This window comes from Macaca thibetana, chromosome 14 (assembly GCF_024542745.1).
Source record: "Macaca thibetana thibetana isolate TM-01 chromosome 14, ASM2454274v1, whole genome shotgun sequence".
Taxonomy (NCBI): domain Eukaryota; kingdom Metazoa; phylum Chordata; class Mammalia; order Primates; family Cercopithecidae; genus Macaca; species Macaca thibetana.
This window is the reverse complement of record NC_065591.1, coordinates 30,722,615-30,739,963: the sequence shown is the minus strand read 5'-3', so window position 1 is coordinate 30,739,963 and position 17,349 is coordinate 30,722,615. Positions and strand designations below refer to the sequence as shown.

Sequence of the window (17,349 nt, the reverse complement as noted above, 5' to 3'; positions counted from 1 at the left end):
AACAACAACAACAACATGTGCATGAGAACTCCTCTCCAGATGTAAATATATAACCGAGTTTGAATTCTGACAGTTAGGCACCTTTTCTGGGCCATCACCTGGGAGTTTCCAGACCCTGCTGGGAAGTCTCTTCTCTGATGCCTGGAGAGGGTTAATGTGCTCTGCAGATTATCGTGGGCATGGATCTCCTCCTGGGAGCCCAATCAAACAGATGTCAAGCCTGCATGGGTTTGGGCTGTGATTTTCCCACGGATTGGCTGGTTTTATATGCTGAATGTGGGGGGCAGGGAGGGGGTAGGATGCTGAGGGATGGGGTGAGAGGTTATGAGGAAGGGAAGGGCCCCAGGAGCTGAAAGCCACTTCTGCTTTCTGGACTGGACTTCAGAAAATTTCCTTTAAGTGAGGGGCTGAAGACAAATATATCCCTTTTCTTCTGGGCCAGAAGGCTCAGAAAACTAAAGAAGAGGATGGCAGGCCTGTGATATGACCTTCACTGGGCTGGGAGAAAGGAGAGCTGAATTCCGTATGGAAGAAAATAGAAAATAGTCCCTAGGTCTTCAATGTCGAATAAAGAATCCACCAAATACAAAATGTGACAATGGAAATGAGGTCTTCCTCATCTATGCCTGACTAATTGCTCTCAAAAGTCATTTGGTGTTAAAAAAAAAAAAAAGGTCATTTGGTAAATTGAATGGAATTATATAAAAACTAGAAATATTCTTTGATCAATAGGATTTTTACCTCCTTTAATATTGTTATTCTTTCTCCTCTTTACACCGGCCCACTCACTTGATCTGTAATCTCTCTAGTGCTCTGTGTTACACAACGCTGTATCCGATTCCCTTTGGTAATTCCTTCTAAGGCAAATTATATCCATTAAGTTTTTGTTAAGGGCCTTCTCAGATGTGAAACATGCTATTTTTCTTCTGTAATTATTTCTTGCTTTTGGAAAAATATCTCTCATAAAAGTAGAAAAAGGTGTCTTTTTGTTTGTTTGTTTGTTTGTTTTTTTTCCTATTACAGTAGGAGCAGGTGTTATTAACTCTGGGCTCTCCACAAAAGACCTTGGTTACTTAGCCAGCATGCAGTAGGTGTGAGAGTTCAGGAATAATGGCTGCTTTGTATTCAGCAGCCTCTCTTCTCTAGGCCCTCTAAGGTCTTTGCAATCATTGAACATTTTAGCTCTTAATGGAGGTAGAGCAGGATGGGTGGGAAAAGGCAGGAGGTCGGAGCCTCTTAGCAGTAACACTGAGGCCCAGGGATATGCGAACACAGGTCTGAGGTTAGGCCAGGCCTGCTCAAGGGGGGTGATATTGCCCCCCTCTTTAGGGGACAAAAATGGGTTCTTGGGGGTCAAAAAACTGAGATATTAATTACAGTGTTTTTTCACACTCCAAAGGTCTACAGTAGATGTATAGTGTATCTCTGATATTCACATTTCTGGTGGGGAGATGATTAAGAAAAAAATGACCTAAAAAGGGTCCTTAGGAGAAGTGATAAAGAAAAAAGGTGGAGAAGCGCTGTGATAGATCAACCTAGTGTCAGCGTCAGGACGGACAGCGATCTCCTGGGAGGTCTCTGGGCCTGCTGTTCTGGACACACTTTTCATTTTGTGAGGGACTAGCCGGCTCCTCATGGAAGAAGCCCTGGGCCTGGAGTTATGATTTTGCCTCTTGCCCCTCTCCAAATCTCAGTTCTTCAACTACTAAATAAGAACACAGATAAGACGGCCCCCAAGGTCTGCCCTAACTCTGTGACTTTCTGCAGACATCCATCTGATTGAGCCAACACATCCAAACCTGGGCATGCACACACAAATGCATACACATTGATTATATTGGGATTTTTTTGGTCGAGCAAGTCCACCAAATTGGAGGAAAATCCAACCGCTACACACACAGACTGAACTTTTAGTGCTGAAAAAACCCCCTGATTTCCTCTTCTCCCTTTTCTCCTGTGCCCACTGCCTTCTACCCCAGTAGGATGTAGATACCTCAGGACAGCTGGACATTCTTTGCCCAGGCTAGCTGGGTACCCTACACACTCTGGATCCTCACTCACTGCCCACCAATAGATCAATGGAAGTTGGAATCAGTTTTCCCCAAATGTAGTCATCGTGCTAGCTGCCTCGTAAGTAGGAAAGGCTCAGGAATGATTAACACAAGGTGGAGGAATCAGGTGGGCTCACTTCACACGTGAGAAAGTGGGCTGCAGGTACCTGTGGGAGTGAGGCAGCGATGGCATGGAAGCTGAGGTCCCCGGATGCCTCCAGTGGCTTCTGAACCCTTCTCAGAGCCGGCTCACACACCAAATGCACACAGAGAGCGTCCACCCAGTCGGAGGCACAGGCCTGTGGGCTTCTCAGCGTTACACAAATCAGAGGCAGCAATAACAGGTGTGGCGCCATGGCCTGAACAACCTGGCACCCCTGCTCAGCCTCCCAGAGAGAGGGGAAGGAGCAAACCACTCAGCCTTGGCCAGTTTGCCAGAGGAGGAAAATTCCTTCCTGACTCTGGTGGTGATCATCAACTTCACTCTGGGCATGTGACGAAAAATTGACCCAATTAAGCGTCTACACATTGGCAGTTTACGGGCCAAATCGTCACTGGGCAGAAAAAGGCCATAGGGTGCAAAATATAGAAAAAAAGGGGCCAAGAAAGGGCTTCCTCAATCCCACCCTCTGAGTGGTCTCATCGGGAAGAAAATTGGTTTTCCTTCCCCAAAGCCTCAGTGACACCCAAATATCCACTCTGTCCTAAGCCTTGTGAGCAAGGGAGGGTCGATTTCCCAGCCCTTGGACCTCCCTAAGAAGGGGCCCATTGAGGAGAACCCAGTGGAGTATTTCAACACTTACTGCTAAAGAAAGATTGAGGGTTGGGTGCTTGAGTGTTTGTTCTTCTGGGAGGAACCCCAGCAGCTATGAGAACCAATTTGCTGACCTCTTGTTAAGTGATTTCTCATCTTTCTTTAGCTTGCATAGGGAGTTTGCATGTTTGTTTGTTTATAGTTGTTTTTCTGTTTATAGCTGTTTTTCTGAAGGTGCAGTGAAGATCCAAAAAGGTATGCCATGTAGTTTGCTGTGGGCTTCAATGCAAAGCTTATCAGTTTTGGATTAAATACATCAGGGGTTAAATCCTACCTCTGCTGCCGCGAACGTGGGGCACATTTACTACCCAGCCTGCTGAAATTCTTAAGCTTTTTTTTTTCATATAGATGTAGCATATAAATATTCATGCCTCTCTTTGACCTCCGGTTTCTTCATCTTTAAAATAGGGATTTTTTTTTTTTTTTAAATCATGCAATCCAATATATGCAAAGGATGGGGCATAACACATATATTCAATCCTGTTTTAGAGGGAAAAATCAGCCATCAACAATGTATGTAAAAATTTGCCACTCTGGTGACTTCTGAAAAAGGAGAACGACCAAACTGAAAACTCTGGCCCGAGATGATCAAAAACAGTGTCACAGAGAACACGAAGACAAAAGAATCAAGCGTTCACTTGGACGGGCAAACCACCCCTTTCCCTGGGTCTCTGAACTAGACTGAAACACAGAGCTGCCTCCCTAAGTCATCTAGCCTTTCTGGCCTCAGTTTCCTCATCTGTAACATGAAGAGATTGCACCTAATGATGTCTGACACACTTTCGGGCGTACAAAAGACTCATCCATCCACACGCGGGCCCGGCTTCAGCCTGAGGCGAGAGCTTGTGCTACCTGCGGCTGTCAGCAGGGGGCACCCCCACAGAAATCCCACACACTGCAGAGTCTGACGAGGCCTGAGAACACAGTGGAAAAACCCTAACCATTGCTTTTCTGGAAGCATTCTCTTCTGGGGAGATGTCAGAGGGCAAATGGGTTTCTTTTAAAACTATTTTGTACAAATTCCTGAAAATGCCCCATACTATAATAAGGCAGTTCCCTGTATCGAGGGGTGGGGGACCGTGGGCAGGCCGGTGGGGAAAGGAATTCAGTCAGGGGAGAAGGGTAGGTGGGGGCTTTCCTTGAAGCTGAATATTTTTCTGTGTAAAATCCAGCTTCCCTTCCTAAAGAAGCTTTAGGGTGGATACAGAACTGAGTGCCTGGGCACGTTCTCTTAATTCCCCTTGGTTCAGCTAAGAGATCCTGAGGGAGTGGGGGCTGTGAGGAGGGTGGGTGGCCGCACGGCCTGCGGAGGCAAACAGGTCTCTCTCAGGCAAGCCATCACATCTGTGTCAAACAGCTCCCGGGAGGCCCTGGGACTGCACCCAGCGCAGGTGCCGGCCCTGGAGCTGCAGATGGACGAGCAGACCCAGGCCCCAGGCCGAGCCTCTGAGACCTGACACCCCTTACGATTCATCCAAAAAAGCAAAGAAAAGGCGCTTACGTGAGGGCAGCGGTGGCTAGGTCCAAAGAAGAGGCTTTCAAGGCAAGAGAAGGCAGGCGCTCCCAGCACCAGCGTACAGTGGAAATAAAGCACCTGTAGCCTTGTGATATAAGTGACACCTACAGACAGGTCCGTTTGGTTTTTCAGGTTTATGCACAGCCCCTTTGATGACGGTGACATACAGTGTGACACGGCTCCTTGGAAGGGGGGGAAATGGTTCTCATATGCAGAAAGTTTACCTTTATCCTGCTTTTGTGCCAACTCACCCCTGCCCTGCAACCCCCCACTCCCAGCCTAGGGGACTCAGTAAACAAGCAGAAAATTCTTGTCCCTGGGAGCTGTGCGGGATCGTGCGTTTGCTGAGGAATTTTCCTCTGTGCAAGCTGGAGGGGAAACGCAGTTTCCACCCTGGTGCCCGGTCTACACTGCCTCTCTCCCAGGCTGCCTGAGCGCAGTGCTTTTGTAAGATCATGTCTTTCTCCGTTTTTCCCATGTGGTGAGAAGGAAGAGCATTATAGGGCCGGTGTTAAGACCTTAGGTTTTGTAGCTAGTTGCCTTTGGATTCAAATTCTGTGTCCATCATTTCCTAGCTGTGCTACCTAGAAAAATGTAGCTAACATCCCTGGGCTTCATGAGTCTAATGTAAGTGATGGGGCCTCTCCTCATGGCTACTATGAGATTCAGAGGAGGCCAGGCAAGCCCTCCGTTAGCTATGATGACTGCAGCATTTTCCTTGATAGGGCACGTTCACCAGGACTCCCCCTTGCTATTTCTTCCAACCTACACCTTCCAACCAGGTGAAGGGAATAGGCAGCTTGGAGAACTACTTTAGGGCCTTTTCTTCTACTTTTTCTCCCTAAGCCCCATCAGGGCATCAGACACATTAACTTATTAAACTTCTAACACTTGGATGTAATGAGCCGTGCAGCGGCTTCCTCCCTTTCCCCTCCTCTGTTTCACAGACAGAGAAATGAAGAGGCTTAGTGGCCCAGTCAGGTGTCCAAAGCTAATAGGCCAGGGGGCCTGTTGTGGATGCCAGCTCTCAGGTGTCTCGCTGAGAACTGACTGCTTTTTAGTACTTCTCGGTGACAACAGAAACTGCCTAATTTAGGCTGTGAGGCAGTGTCCCAGGTCATCTATGAGACAGGTATTTATAATGCTGTGCCTTTTTGCATTCTGCTTCTAGCCATCTTGGGCAGCTGCGATGTTGTATTCAAATGGCAGACTCCAAGTTTTAAGGCGAAAGCAGGGACTGGTTTGTTAGGTTTTCCTGGGATCACCGGGCATGGGTACAGACACACAAATACAAATACACACAGAGTCTGCAGAAACAAAAGGCAGTTCATGAGAGGCTACGGGGTGTCATCATGGAAAAATTGTTGAAGAAAGATAGGTGACTGCCTAGGCCCCCTATCTTGGCTGGATAACCTGAACTTCTCTGGTCTTCATTTTCCCCCAGTGGCAAAAGGAGGAAGTGGGATTAAAATAGTGATTTTTTCAAACTGCGACTTGAGGAACCCTGGGGGTTCCCCGGAGCCCTTACAATGACTTTTGTGGGTGAGAGGATGGGAGTGGAGTAGAGTGGGTTAGGCTGTCGACCACCCTGTTCCTTCCTGACTCAATACGAGCATCTCAGCTTTTATATAAATCTTCTGGGTAAGATTTCATTTGAACAAAAGAATCTGCCCTTAGAAAGGATTTGCAAGTAACTGGATTACATGGTCTTTGGGCTTCTTTTACGCTTTAAAATTCTGTACTTCTCTTCCTTTTTGGTTCCCAGGGGACAGTGGACTGTGATAGTCCTACACACTATGTTTTCCATTGTTGGGCACTGGCCTATCTTGTCACTGGTTTCTGAAATGTTACCAATGTTTCTTTCTGAACATATACATTCTTCTCAGTGGAGAGGTTTTTAGGGAAAATATGTTATTCTGATTCTTTTTTTAGAAAAGAGTCTTTTGGGCTGGGTGCCGTGGTTTATGCATGTAATCCTAGCACTTTGGGAGGCCAAGGTGGGCAGATCATGAGGTCAGGAGTTTGAGACCAGCCTGGCCAACATGGTGAAACCCCATCTCTACTAAAAATGCAACAATTAGCCAGGTGTGGCGGCGCATGCCTGTAATCCCAGCTACTCAAGAGGCTGAGGCAGCAGAATCGCTTGAACCCGGGAGGCGGAGGTTGCAGTGAGCCAAGATCGTGCCATTGCACTCCAACCCGGGCAACAGAATGAGACTCCATCTCAAAAAAATAAAAAATAAAAAAATAAAAATAAAAAAAGGAAAGAGTCTTTTGGAGAAATTATGTATTTTTTTTTTCTGTACTCTCTTGGCTCAATTTTTTTCCCCCCAGGGGCTGTGGCTGCCCAACTGACTCAATTATTTGAGTGTAAAAGTCTTCTGACAATGGATGTATAAGACCATGAACTCTGTCTCATGGTCCCAAATGTATAATATAGCATTTCTGGGTGCCTGTGTGTGAAATTACAGGCTTCTGGACCAGTGGATAAAAGGGATGATTAAGATAAACCCAAAATAAAAGAGGAATTTGACTCTAATTAAGTTTAACTATCACTTTAAACTTAAATTTGATTGGAGTGGAGATCTTGGATGATATTGAACACGAAGCATCTAAGAACTGCATTATGAGTGTTGAATGACAACAAGAATGGGGATTGGGGATGGAAGAGGAAGGTAAAAAAGGACTAGGGTGTGGGGAGGGGGGCAGAAGAAGGAATGAGACATTTTACACATTACACAGGAAGGAACTCCCAGCCTATCCTGCTTCTGGTGTCCTGGCCATACAGCAATATTAAGTAACACTAATTGGGCTTATAATTGTAACATAGTGGCTAAGAAAACAGATTCTGGAAGGAGACTTCCTAAGTTTGACTCTCTGATCTGCCATTTGCTGTCTGGGTGGGTCTGGGAAGCCTGTTGAACATCTCTGCATCCCAGTTGCCTCATCTGTAAAATGGGGAAAAGGGATTACATTTCTTTTAGGGTGTGAATTAAATGAGTGAAAACTTGGGGAGTAGAGGGAGCCCTAACTAAGTGTGGCTTATCTACATTTTAACCTGTTACATTCTTTACATTAAATTTTCATACATTTTTGACAAGGAAGTTACTGATCATCTCTAATTTACAGATGAGGAAACTGAGGCACAGAGAGGTTAAGTAGAGAGGTTCATGGTTACACAGCTAAGTGGTAGAGCAAGTATTTTAGTCTAGGCTGCCTGCCTCTGGAGCCCATCCTCTTAACTGCTGTGCTAACCAGTTTCTGGGTGCTCCTGGGGCAGTTCTTTGGGAATAGGGAGGAGAGAATCACACCTAAAGAGCATCTATGATGTACCAAGTATTGTGCTAGGAGGACTCACCTGTATTTCCTTGGTTATTTTTCACAATTATCGTGGAAGGTAGCTATCACTACTTTCTTTTTTAAGACAGAGAAACAGAGGTGCCATGATTGCTGGGGCTCACCCAGTTGGTCAGTGGCCAAATCTGTGTTGAACTCAGGCCTGACCAATGTTAAAGGCAAGCTGTGGAAACAGCAGCTTAAGTTGGCCTCTCTTCTTTAGCTCTGGACTCACACCGGCCTAAAAGGTGGTCCATCCCTCTCTATTGGCTCAAGATTTCTAGGATTCCTGGTTATTGCTGGCACAATCTGTCTGTTAGTATACGGTGGAAATTCTGGTACCTCACTGAATCTGGTGCCTAGTATGGTTCTTGGGATCAAGAATGCACTCAATACTTACATGGATCGTAAAATCACGTGTCTTAAAGGGCATGCCATCTGACAGAGGCTGGAGGCTCCCATGCTATTCTTTTCACTACGTATAACAGGCTTCACATCTCAGCTGCTTTTCCTAGAACCTGCTCTTTAATCAAGGTCAACATTTCTTTGTCATTTATTTTTCCCCTCAACCTGCCATCTTCACTACCGACCCAAGAGGCAGCACAGGCTGAAAACAAAAATGAGTTAGAAAAACAAGTTTAGGTAAATTCATAGATAATGCCATTATAAGGAGAGATTTATAGTGTGATGGTGAAACGCACTGGCTTTGGATTAGACCCCTGTCACTATGATTCTCACTTACTATTTTTAGAAAAGAGTCTGTTGGAGAAAATGCAATTTTCTATGCTATATTGGCTCAAATATTTAAGAACAAAAAGATTTCTGTCAGTGGGTGTATATGACAACAAACTCCTAGCACCTGCCATCTGGGAGACATTAGATGAGCTATCAGCTTTTCAGGGTCACAATTTCCTCACCAGTGAAGTACCTACTATGATTCTTGGTGCATGGTAAGTTTCAATAAACGGCAGTTATTGCAATGGGCTATAGAGAGAGACACAGATATTGGTTGAGAGTCCCAATCTTTGGGCATTACCATAATAAGTAGGATAATGTTGCCCTTCCTCTTCCACAATGAATAGTCATAATAGCTACCATTTGCTGAGCATTTACTGGATGCCAAGAACTGTCTAGGCATGCTACAGGTATTAAGTCATTTAATCTTTATATCATTCCTCGGAGGTAGGTACCATTATTATCACCTAAAATTTACTGATGAAGAAACAGGGATAGAGAGTTGAAGTAACTTGCCCAATATCACATAGCACGTGGAACACAAAGCAGGACTGGAGCCTCGGCAGGATACACCAATACACCATATATGGAACCTATGCACCAGACTCCACAAGCTTTACCATTACTCTACCATTTGGTACCTCTCCAGGAGGCACAATCTAGGTTGAAGAGATACCAATTTTCTTAGACATCCCAAATTGCTGGTCGGATCCTTGAAAGCAAGGACAAGAGTTGTAAATATTTTATCCCCCAAAATGCCTTGCACAGACTCGTGCAGAAGTAGGTGCTTAAGCAATTTTCATTGGTTGATTGTCAATTGGTTGATTGATTGGTCAGATTTCTTTCTTTGCTTTGTTTCCTCTTTGGGTGTTTTCCCCTCATCCTCCTACATCCAGCTCACTCTTTAGCTGTTCATGCTACCATCCTCCTCACCAGAAGCCACGATTCAATTGAGAGCAACAGTTAGATGGCTCCCTCAATAACCCTTCCTTGGCTATGAGCCTCAGGACAGTAAAAGTCTCTGTTATTTCCAGTACTGAAGGCACCCTGGAGGTTAAACAATGGCAAAGTCAATGGGGAATATTGTAATAGAAAATGACAGAATTTGATTTCATTAAAATCTGTAATAAAAATACGATTCTATAGTTATAGGTTTAATTATGATATGTTTGTGAAATAGTTGATGCAACTGCATGACTGCATTGCTGGTCTTTCTTCCTCCAGTAAAGACACTGGAAGTCAACCTATTAGAGGTTTCTATATTTTGGGTGAGCCCAGTGAATCTGAAGCCATAATGCCTCTACAAAGGCACAGATCTGAGAGGCACAGCCAAGGGGATCCTTCTCATAGGAAGGACTCCTGAAGACAGGATTTTCTTTAGATGTTTTCCTACCACACATAGGAAGTGGCAGCTCTGAGAGAGTTGTTTGGGATGGTAGTCTGAGGAATGGATGACTCCTGTGGCCAGCCTATACTGTTGTTAGAGGGTGGACTGGGCTAATGGCGCTGCCATTGGAATCTTGGGTAGTGAATGGGGCAGTCCCTCCTCATCAGGTTAATTAGCTTGATGAATCTGAGAACCATGCTAATGAAGGTTATCAATAGATTATCAATCATACAATTATTAAACACTTACTCTTTCTGCAGGCAAGCAAACACTGGACTTGCTGAGAGAATGTAACTTTCTGAACCTGTTTCCTCACCTGTCCAGTGTGAATGATCACACATGCAGTTTGATAATGTGTGTGACCACACACATTGGCTTCCATAGCTCTAGGCTAAACACCTCACTCCTGCCGATTGTCACCCATAGGCATGTCCTTGGCCAAAAGATGGGGGTGGAAGGATGTGAAGATGGAGCATTGGAGGTGAGAAGGGATGCTGGATCCAGGCAGATCAGCCGCATCAGTCAACCAAGTCTTAATGCTAAGATGTTGTTGGTTATAAGATACGTCATTGATTTAAACAATTGTCTTAGAGGAAATGCTATGTTAAATATGCAGATAGATAATCAAGCTTGTCTTGATTTCAGAAATGTTAAAATGTGAATTTGATAAATATAACAATAAAAAACCTAATAGGGCAGTATTTAATATCAATAAGAAGGATGTGAAAAAGAGTAAGACCTAGCTGTGGCCTTCAAGGAATAGAGATAACCTAACAGAGAATTCAAGAAGAAATATTTAGAAGCATTAATTAACTTCAAGCTAAATTTTGAGTTAGGGGCTGTAGGACTTCAGAGAAGAGGAGCTAATAGTGCTGGAGCAGCTGGAAAAAAATTTTCTGTAGTATTTGGTATTTGAGTTGGGTGATGAAGTATTGGGATGACCTGCTAGAAATTGATGCTTATTATGTGCCAAGCTCCATAGCTGTAGGAATAGGAGCTGTTATTATACCCATTTTACAGAAGAGAAAACAGGCTCAAAGAGCTTTAGTAATGTGCCCAAGGTCACACACCTAAGTAGCAGAGCTGGGATTCAAACCTAGGATAACCTAACTCAAAGCTCAGGCCCATTGGCCACTGTGTTCTGCAGTGTCTCGGGGGCTCTTTCAATCAAGAGGAAACCTGGCCGTGCATGGAAGGAGAAAATAGGCATGGACAGCCCATGACTGCTACTTCCTACTCATGGGAGAAGGAAGTCTTACATGTGTCACTATGTGACAGTCCGGAGTAAGTTGTGAATCATGTGTCTGGAATATCAGCACCTATGAACAAGGGGACCTCTGACGGCTAATGGGGACCCCAATATTGAAAAGGCCTCTGATTTTGTCTGCTATTTGGGAACAAACTTGTGTGGGGCAGCAAAATGAGACTTCGTCACCAGCTTTGATTCTGCTCTTACTCTTGCCCATAAAAATGAAATATGACTCCTACATTTTTCTGGGAGTTATACTGTTGTGTCTGCCTTCCTTCCTTCCTTCCTTCCTTCCTTCCTTCCTTCCTTCCTTCCTTCCTTCCTTCCTTCCATCCTTCTTTCCTTCCTTCCTTCATTCCTTCCTTCCTCTCTCTTTTCTTTCTTTCTCTCTTTTTTCTTTTTCTTCTTTCTTTCTTTCTTTCTTTCTTTCTTTCTTTCTTTCTTTCTTTCTTTCTTTCTTTCTTTCTTTCTTTCTTTCTTTCTCTCTCTCTCTCTCTTTTCTTTTTTTCTCTTTCCTTTTTCTTTACTTTCCTTCCTTTCCCCTTCCCTTCCCTTCCCTTCCCTTCCCTTCTCTTCCTTTCCCTTCCCTTCCTTCCTTGCCTTTCCTCGCCTTTCCTTGCCTTTTTGACAGAGTCTCACTCAGTCGCCCAGCCTGGAGTACAGTGTTGTGATTTTGGCTCACTGCAGCCTCTGCCTCCTGGGTTCAAGCAATTATCATGCCTCAGCCTCCTGAATAGCTGGGATTATAGGCTCACACCACCACGCCTGGCTAATTTTTGTATTTTTAGTAGAGACATGGTTTCACCATGTTGCCCAGGCTGGCTTCTAATTCCTGGCCTCATGTGGTCTGCCCTTCTCAGCTTCCCAAAGTGCTGGGATTACAGGTGTGAGCCACCGCGCCTGGCCAGTACTGTTGTGTCTTATGGATACTTGCTTGATTTTTTAATTCCATCAACTCTGAAATAATCTTGTTTTTGTTGTTGTTGTTGTTGTTTTTTTGTTTTAACCATGTCTTTGCAATCTTTTGCCATCTCCCACAGTTTCATTTGCCATTAAAAACTTTACATGTCCAAATTACACACTGAAATTTCCCGAGTTTGATTCTGTTTGGGAACTTGCTTAGAGAAACAGTCTCTGTTGCAAACACAGAACAGTATAAGAATTTAGGTATTATGCTTTTACAAAACTATTATGAAGTTTTCTGATGTGTCACTTTATTACAGAGTTTAACATCATATCTCAACAGAAACCCAATGATTCTGGTACTGACAAATCCGAAGGGAGAGGCCTCAAAATTGGGAAGCTGCCAAGACTCACCCACAGGTTCCTGTCAACGTGGACTCACTTGTACCCCAAGCCTGTAGGCCTAAGTGGACTCCCCTTAGAACTTGTCTATCCTTAAGGTGAATGTCTGGGATTGGAAATTTTGGAAATTATTGTGAAGCAATTGGAATTAAAGTGAAGACAGGTGTCTTCAATGTCCTGGACATCACTCCTACCCACATCCCTGTTCATGAAACTATGTTTTAATTCTTTCTCAGCATGTGAAGGGAGATGGGCAGGATTCTGTTTCATGTTGCGTGAACAGTGATAGCTCTCTGGTTCCAAAGAACCAGTGAGATGTGGAACTTGGCTGAATATTTTTGAGTGATGCAATAATTTAAAAAGATATCCATGGTTTTGCAAAGAACATAAGCCATATAAGAAGGCAGTTAAAGAAAAACCAGTAACAGAAAGAACACTGGAATTTGAGTCTAATTGATGTGGGTTCAAATCTCATTTCTATCCTGTGGTAGCCAAGTTACTTATCTCCTTGAGACATGGTTTCATCATCTGAAAATAGTCACTTCATACAGTTTTGGTGACAATTAAATGAGATAACATAATATGCGTAATATATGAAGCACTTAGCCCAGTGTCTGGCATATATTAAATACTCAATAAATGATTATTACTGTGATGTCTCCATTTCTAAATTAGCAAAATGGAAATAATATTAACTACTCAGTAGATCAATTGAAATAATAAAGGTATATGTATCTGGCACATGGTAGATATTCATCCATCCATTTGTTCATTTTCAGTTTATCTGGAATCCATCAAAAGTTTGCAAACTCTGGGAGTTAGGAGAAGGCCACTATATTTGGCCAACAGTCCTCTTTTATCTTAAATGGAGCAGTAGTTTTATAAAATGTTTATTTCCTTACCTAAACTGTTTTTTCCCCCCCTGGGCCCTAATGTGCCCTTCTGGGAGCAAAGAAGCTCCAGGAATTCCAGCAAATCACTGCAGAGTGGCCAACAGGTGTGACATCAGAAGTCCTAATAGTGGGGCTTTGGTGAGTCGGCCTTTTTGCAGTGCCCAAGGGAGAATGGATGCTATCTACCTCTATGGGAAGGAAGCAGACACTTGGTGTTTCTGGTTTTCAGGCTGTATCCACTCCAGGCTTCAGCTGTCATTTTGGGCCAAGTTAAAGGCAGAGGGCAGATTTTGCACAAGGCCCTTTGAAGTGGGGAATAATTTGGGTCACGTATTCCAGCCAGGGTGAGCAGCAAGTTGCATAGTCAGTCAGCAGAAAAAGGCTGTATGTGGAGAGGGCTGGTCCAGGCACTAATGCTTCAGGTAGATTGCTAGGAAGGGCAGAGGCAACCAGGCTGGCTGTGCCTGTTCTACAGTCTCTAGGCAGTTTCTTGGCCTTCAGCTTCACTGTAGGGGGGGAACCTAGCCTCGGAGTGTTACTGGATACCTACGTCCCCACTGATGCCTGATCAAGTTTAAATCAAACCTGCAGTTCTGGGCCTTGCAAGTTCATTTCTCCTACCCAGTGTTAAGTGAAGTTGACTGCAGGCCAGACAAAACAATATTCAGGAGGAGCCCTACCCGTTCAAGATACTTTGCAACTGACACACATTTTGAAGGTGATGGACGTTTAAGACAAACCACGATAGGTCTGGAGATAAGATTTGAAAATCTGGCTGACAGCCGCCACGGACGGCACCTGCAGGTGGAGTTTGCAACTAGGAACTCTACAGACTCTAGCTAATTATTGTACAGATATGGAAAAGCCTCTTTTTTGGGAAAAGGGTGATGACAAATCCGAGGTATAGTGGATAAAACAGGCACAATTTCAAGTCCAGCTGAATAAACCTGGGCAAACAGACACACACATGCATGTGTGCATGCTGTCAGTGCTACCACACACACTCCCATCCCTCATGTATAGAGCTCACCTAGTACCTAGACATACCCCTATGTCCACCACACTCTCCCCACAGACACCTTGTCCTCTCCATCGTACAGATCAACCACACACAGCACAGACCCCTCCCCCTTCTCCCATGCAAACATTATACACACAGCCATCAGATAAACACAGTCCCCTTAGGAAGCTGATTAATAAAACTATTTTATCTATAATTACACTTGACTGATAATAATGTCCTCAGAGCCTGCATGGTTAGATTGGCTCAGATTGTAACATACAGATTACGGCTGAACTCCCTTTGAACTCTGGCCACATTGCTGGTCTCTCCAGCTCAGAGATTACAAATGGCTTTAGGTGGATTCACCCCACGGAACCAAGAAGGTAAGTAGAATTCCAGCTCTCCTTGCTTTTGTTTTCTCTCCAAGCCTGTACAGATGATGCGATCTCTGAAAATTCATGGCCAAATACAGGAGGAAGGCCGAAATCAAATTACCTCCTCCAACCCACCCTTGCATATCCTGGTGGGTCACCTTGCAAACCAGTGTCAACCTCAGATTCCATAGAGGAGGTTGCCCGGAATGCTGTCTTGAAGATTGACACTTGAAAATAATCAGTTTAATTTCTGGGTCTTGGGCTCTTGGGGACGAGCTCCAGTGAGCCATAATTAACTCTTTAAAGTCTTCACCGTGTGCTGCAAATAGTAAAATATCTTATTCTTTATGATGTAATGCTGAATGGAGGCAGCAAGGAGGCTTTTCAGGCTAATTACATGTTGGAACGAGGTTAATGACATGCCGGAGATTCTTTGCATGGCTACCCTGACATTGACAAGTCACTCGGTAACATGCTAGGGCTAAAGACAGCGACTGCTTTTAAAGAAGGCAGGGGGGCTGGAAACTCAGCTAGACAGGCCCCTAATCTAGCCCCTCCCCTATCTGCCGTCCCCCGCCCCGACCCTACTTCCCATTTTTTGGGAATTAAGAAATCTTGGTTTTAAACTGGCATTCAATACCAAGGGCCTGGAGACTTGAATCGGCGTCCTCGTGGGTCTCAGCTCTATCTTACGCTTTTTACAGCAGCTGAATTTAGCCAAGGATGCAAACAAAAGCCCACTATCTAAGGGGATGTTTTTGGGCTGAGCAGAAGGCGTGTCTGTACAAACAAGCAAGGTATGCATCAATATGAATGACTGGATCTCAGTAAAATGCCCAAGACACAGGAATGAGTTCTGATTCCAGCCAGCTGAAGAGCTCACATTCTGGTCCCCATTCTGCAGGTGGGCACACTGGCACCTCAAAATCATGCAAGGAGATCTGACATCCGTTTCCATTCTTCTACCTGGGGCCAGGTTGTATGTTAGCCACATGCAGAGCTGTCTCCAAGAGACTCCAGCCCAAGCTCCAGTGTGCTGTGCACAGCTTTGTGACTCCCGACTTTCTCTATCTGGATGAAATTGGGTAAAAGTAAAGATGCATCTCACAGGCAGACTAAATAGGACAAAGTAGCTATGAAGGATGGTCCTGCTTCCTAGGGAGGGTTGTCTCACCCCTTAGGAAGGCGTTGGGGGCTGACTTGCAGGCTAAGTGTAAGGAAAAGGGCCTTAGTTTCCTTGGCACTTGCTAGGGCAGCCATCTCTTTTTCCTCCCTGGCAGATGGGCTGGGGCAAGGGCAGCTTTGCCCGCTGGACCCCAGCATTTCCTCCCCCCCCAGGTACCCTTTCGTCTCCCTGCACATTCAGATCCACACAGCACCCACCTCAGCTCATTCGTCCCACCAGGCTGGGCTGGACTCGGGTCCTCCAATGTTGTCATCACCCAGCCCTGCGAGGGCCCCGGCTGGATCGGCCCCTCCTCCTCAGTGAGAAGGACACCGCATGGCTGCCTCCAGGCAGGGGATGCCACCCCTGAGTGTCCTGACCCTGAGCAGCCTCCCAGGCACAGCAGAGTCCTGGAGTGGCAGCTGACAGGTGGCTCTTCCACCTCCACAATGCCCAGGGGTCAGCAGAAGATTAGGCAAGTCCTTCGTTTTGTCATGAGCTACCACGGAGGGAGACAGCCAGAAAGAGACTCTTGCTCTGCGGTGAGTGGCTGAAGTCTCCGCGTGCCGCTGATGGGTCTGTGGTCTCCAGTGGAGGGAAGGTGTGCAGCGTCCGGAGGAGCCAGAAAGAAATGTGTCAGACAGGGCTTGTCAGCACCTCAGCACCCTGCCAAATAGTAATTATCAGAGCCTCGTGCCACTCGGGAGAGGGAGGGCAATATTTGTATCCCCATTTTATAGAAGGGCAAGTGGAGGCCCAGGGAGGTCAGACAACCACTTTAGCCAGTCAGTCAGAGGCTAAACTTGGCCCTGAGTGGGGCTGACTCAGAAGTTACCACTGGAGCTTGGGTGAAGCCAGGCCTGCGGGGACAGCCACAGGCACCTCTGTCCCATGAAACTGTGGGATCCAACCCCTGCCCTCCTTGGGTCTGTGCAGAAGGCACTGAGGTGGCTCCCTTCTCTCTGCTGGCTGCGTCTGCCCCATATCCCTTCCCTGACTCTATTTTATTTTTTATTTTTTGAGACAGAGTCTCGCTCTGTCACCCAGGCTGGAGTGCAGTGGTGTGATCTCCACTCACTGCAAGCTCCGCCTCCCAGGTTCACGCCATTCTCCTGCCTCAGCCTCCCGAGCAGCTGGGACTACAGGTGCCCACCACCATACCTGGCTAATTTTTTGTATTTTTAGTAGAGATGGGGTTTCACCGTGTTAACCAGGATGGTCTTGATCTCCTGACCTCGTGATCCACCCGCCTCAGCCTCCCAAAGTGCTGGGATTACAGGCGTGAGCCACTGCACCTGGCCTCCTGACTCTATTTTTTATTCTGGCCCACCTGACATTTGTCTAGAGCCCAGTATCCCTCCCTGGGAACATGAGCATCCTGAAATGCCTTGAAAAGAAAAATTTCCTTGGACAGCTAAGTTAGGAGATGCTGACCTCTATATTCTCAACCTCGGGTTCACAAAGCGTATCAGCTTATTAAAAGCTCTAAGAAGCCTTTCAGTAAAGAAACCTGTTTAATTT

General features: G+C 45.4%; 1 protein-coding gene across 2 annotated transcripts in view; it reads right to left on the bottom strand.

Moving 5' to 3' along the window:
- The window catches only part of ELF5 (E74 like ETS transcription factor 5), a 34,902-nt gene extending 30,419 nt beyond the window's left edge, over nt 1-4,483 (bottom strand). The window contains exon 1 of one of the 2 annotated variants that reach the window (XM_050758785.1): nt 4,367-4,483. Coding sequence is in view for 1 of the 2 variants with exons in the window: in XM_050758784.1 (XP_050614741.1) it covers nt 2,219-2,244 (26 nt within the window). In the remaining variant the exon portion in view is untranslated. Of the gene's footprint in view, nt 1-2,218; nt 2,487-4,366 lie in introns of those variants that run through there. The other variant, XM_050758784.1, reaches the window with a different exon arrangement.
- Between the last annotated feature and the right edge of the window lie 12,866 nt (nt 4,484-17,349).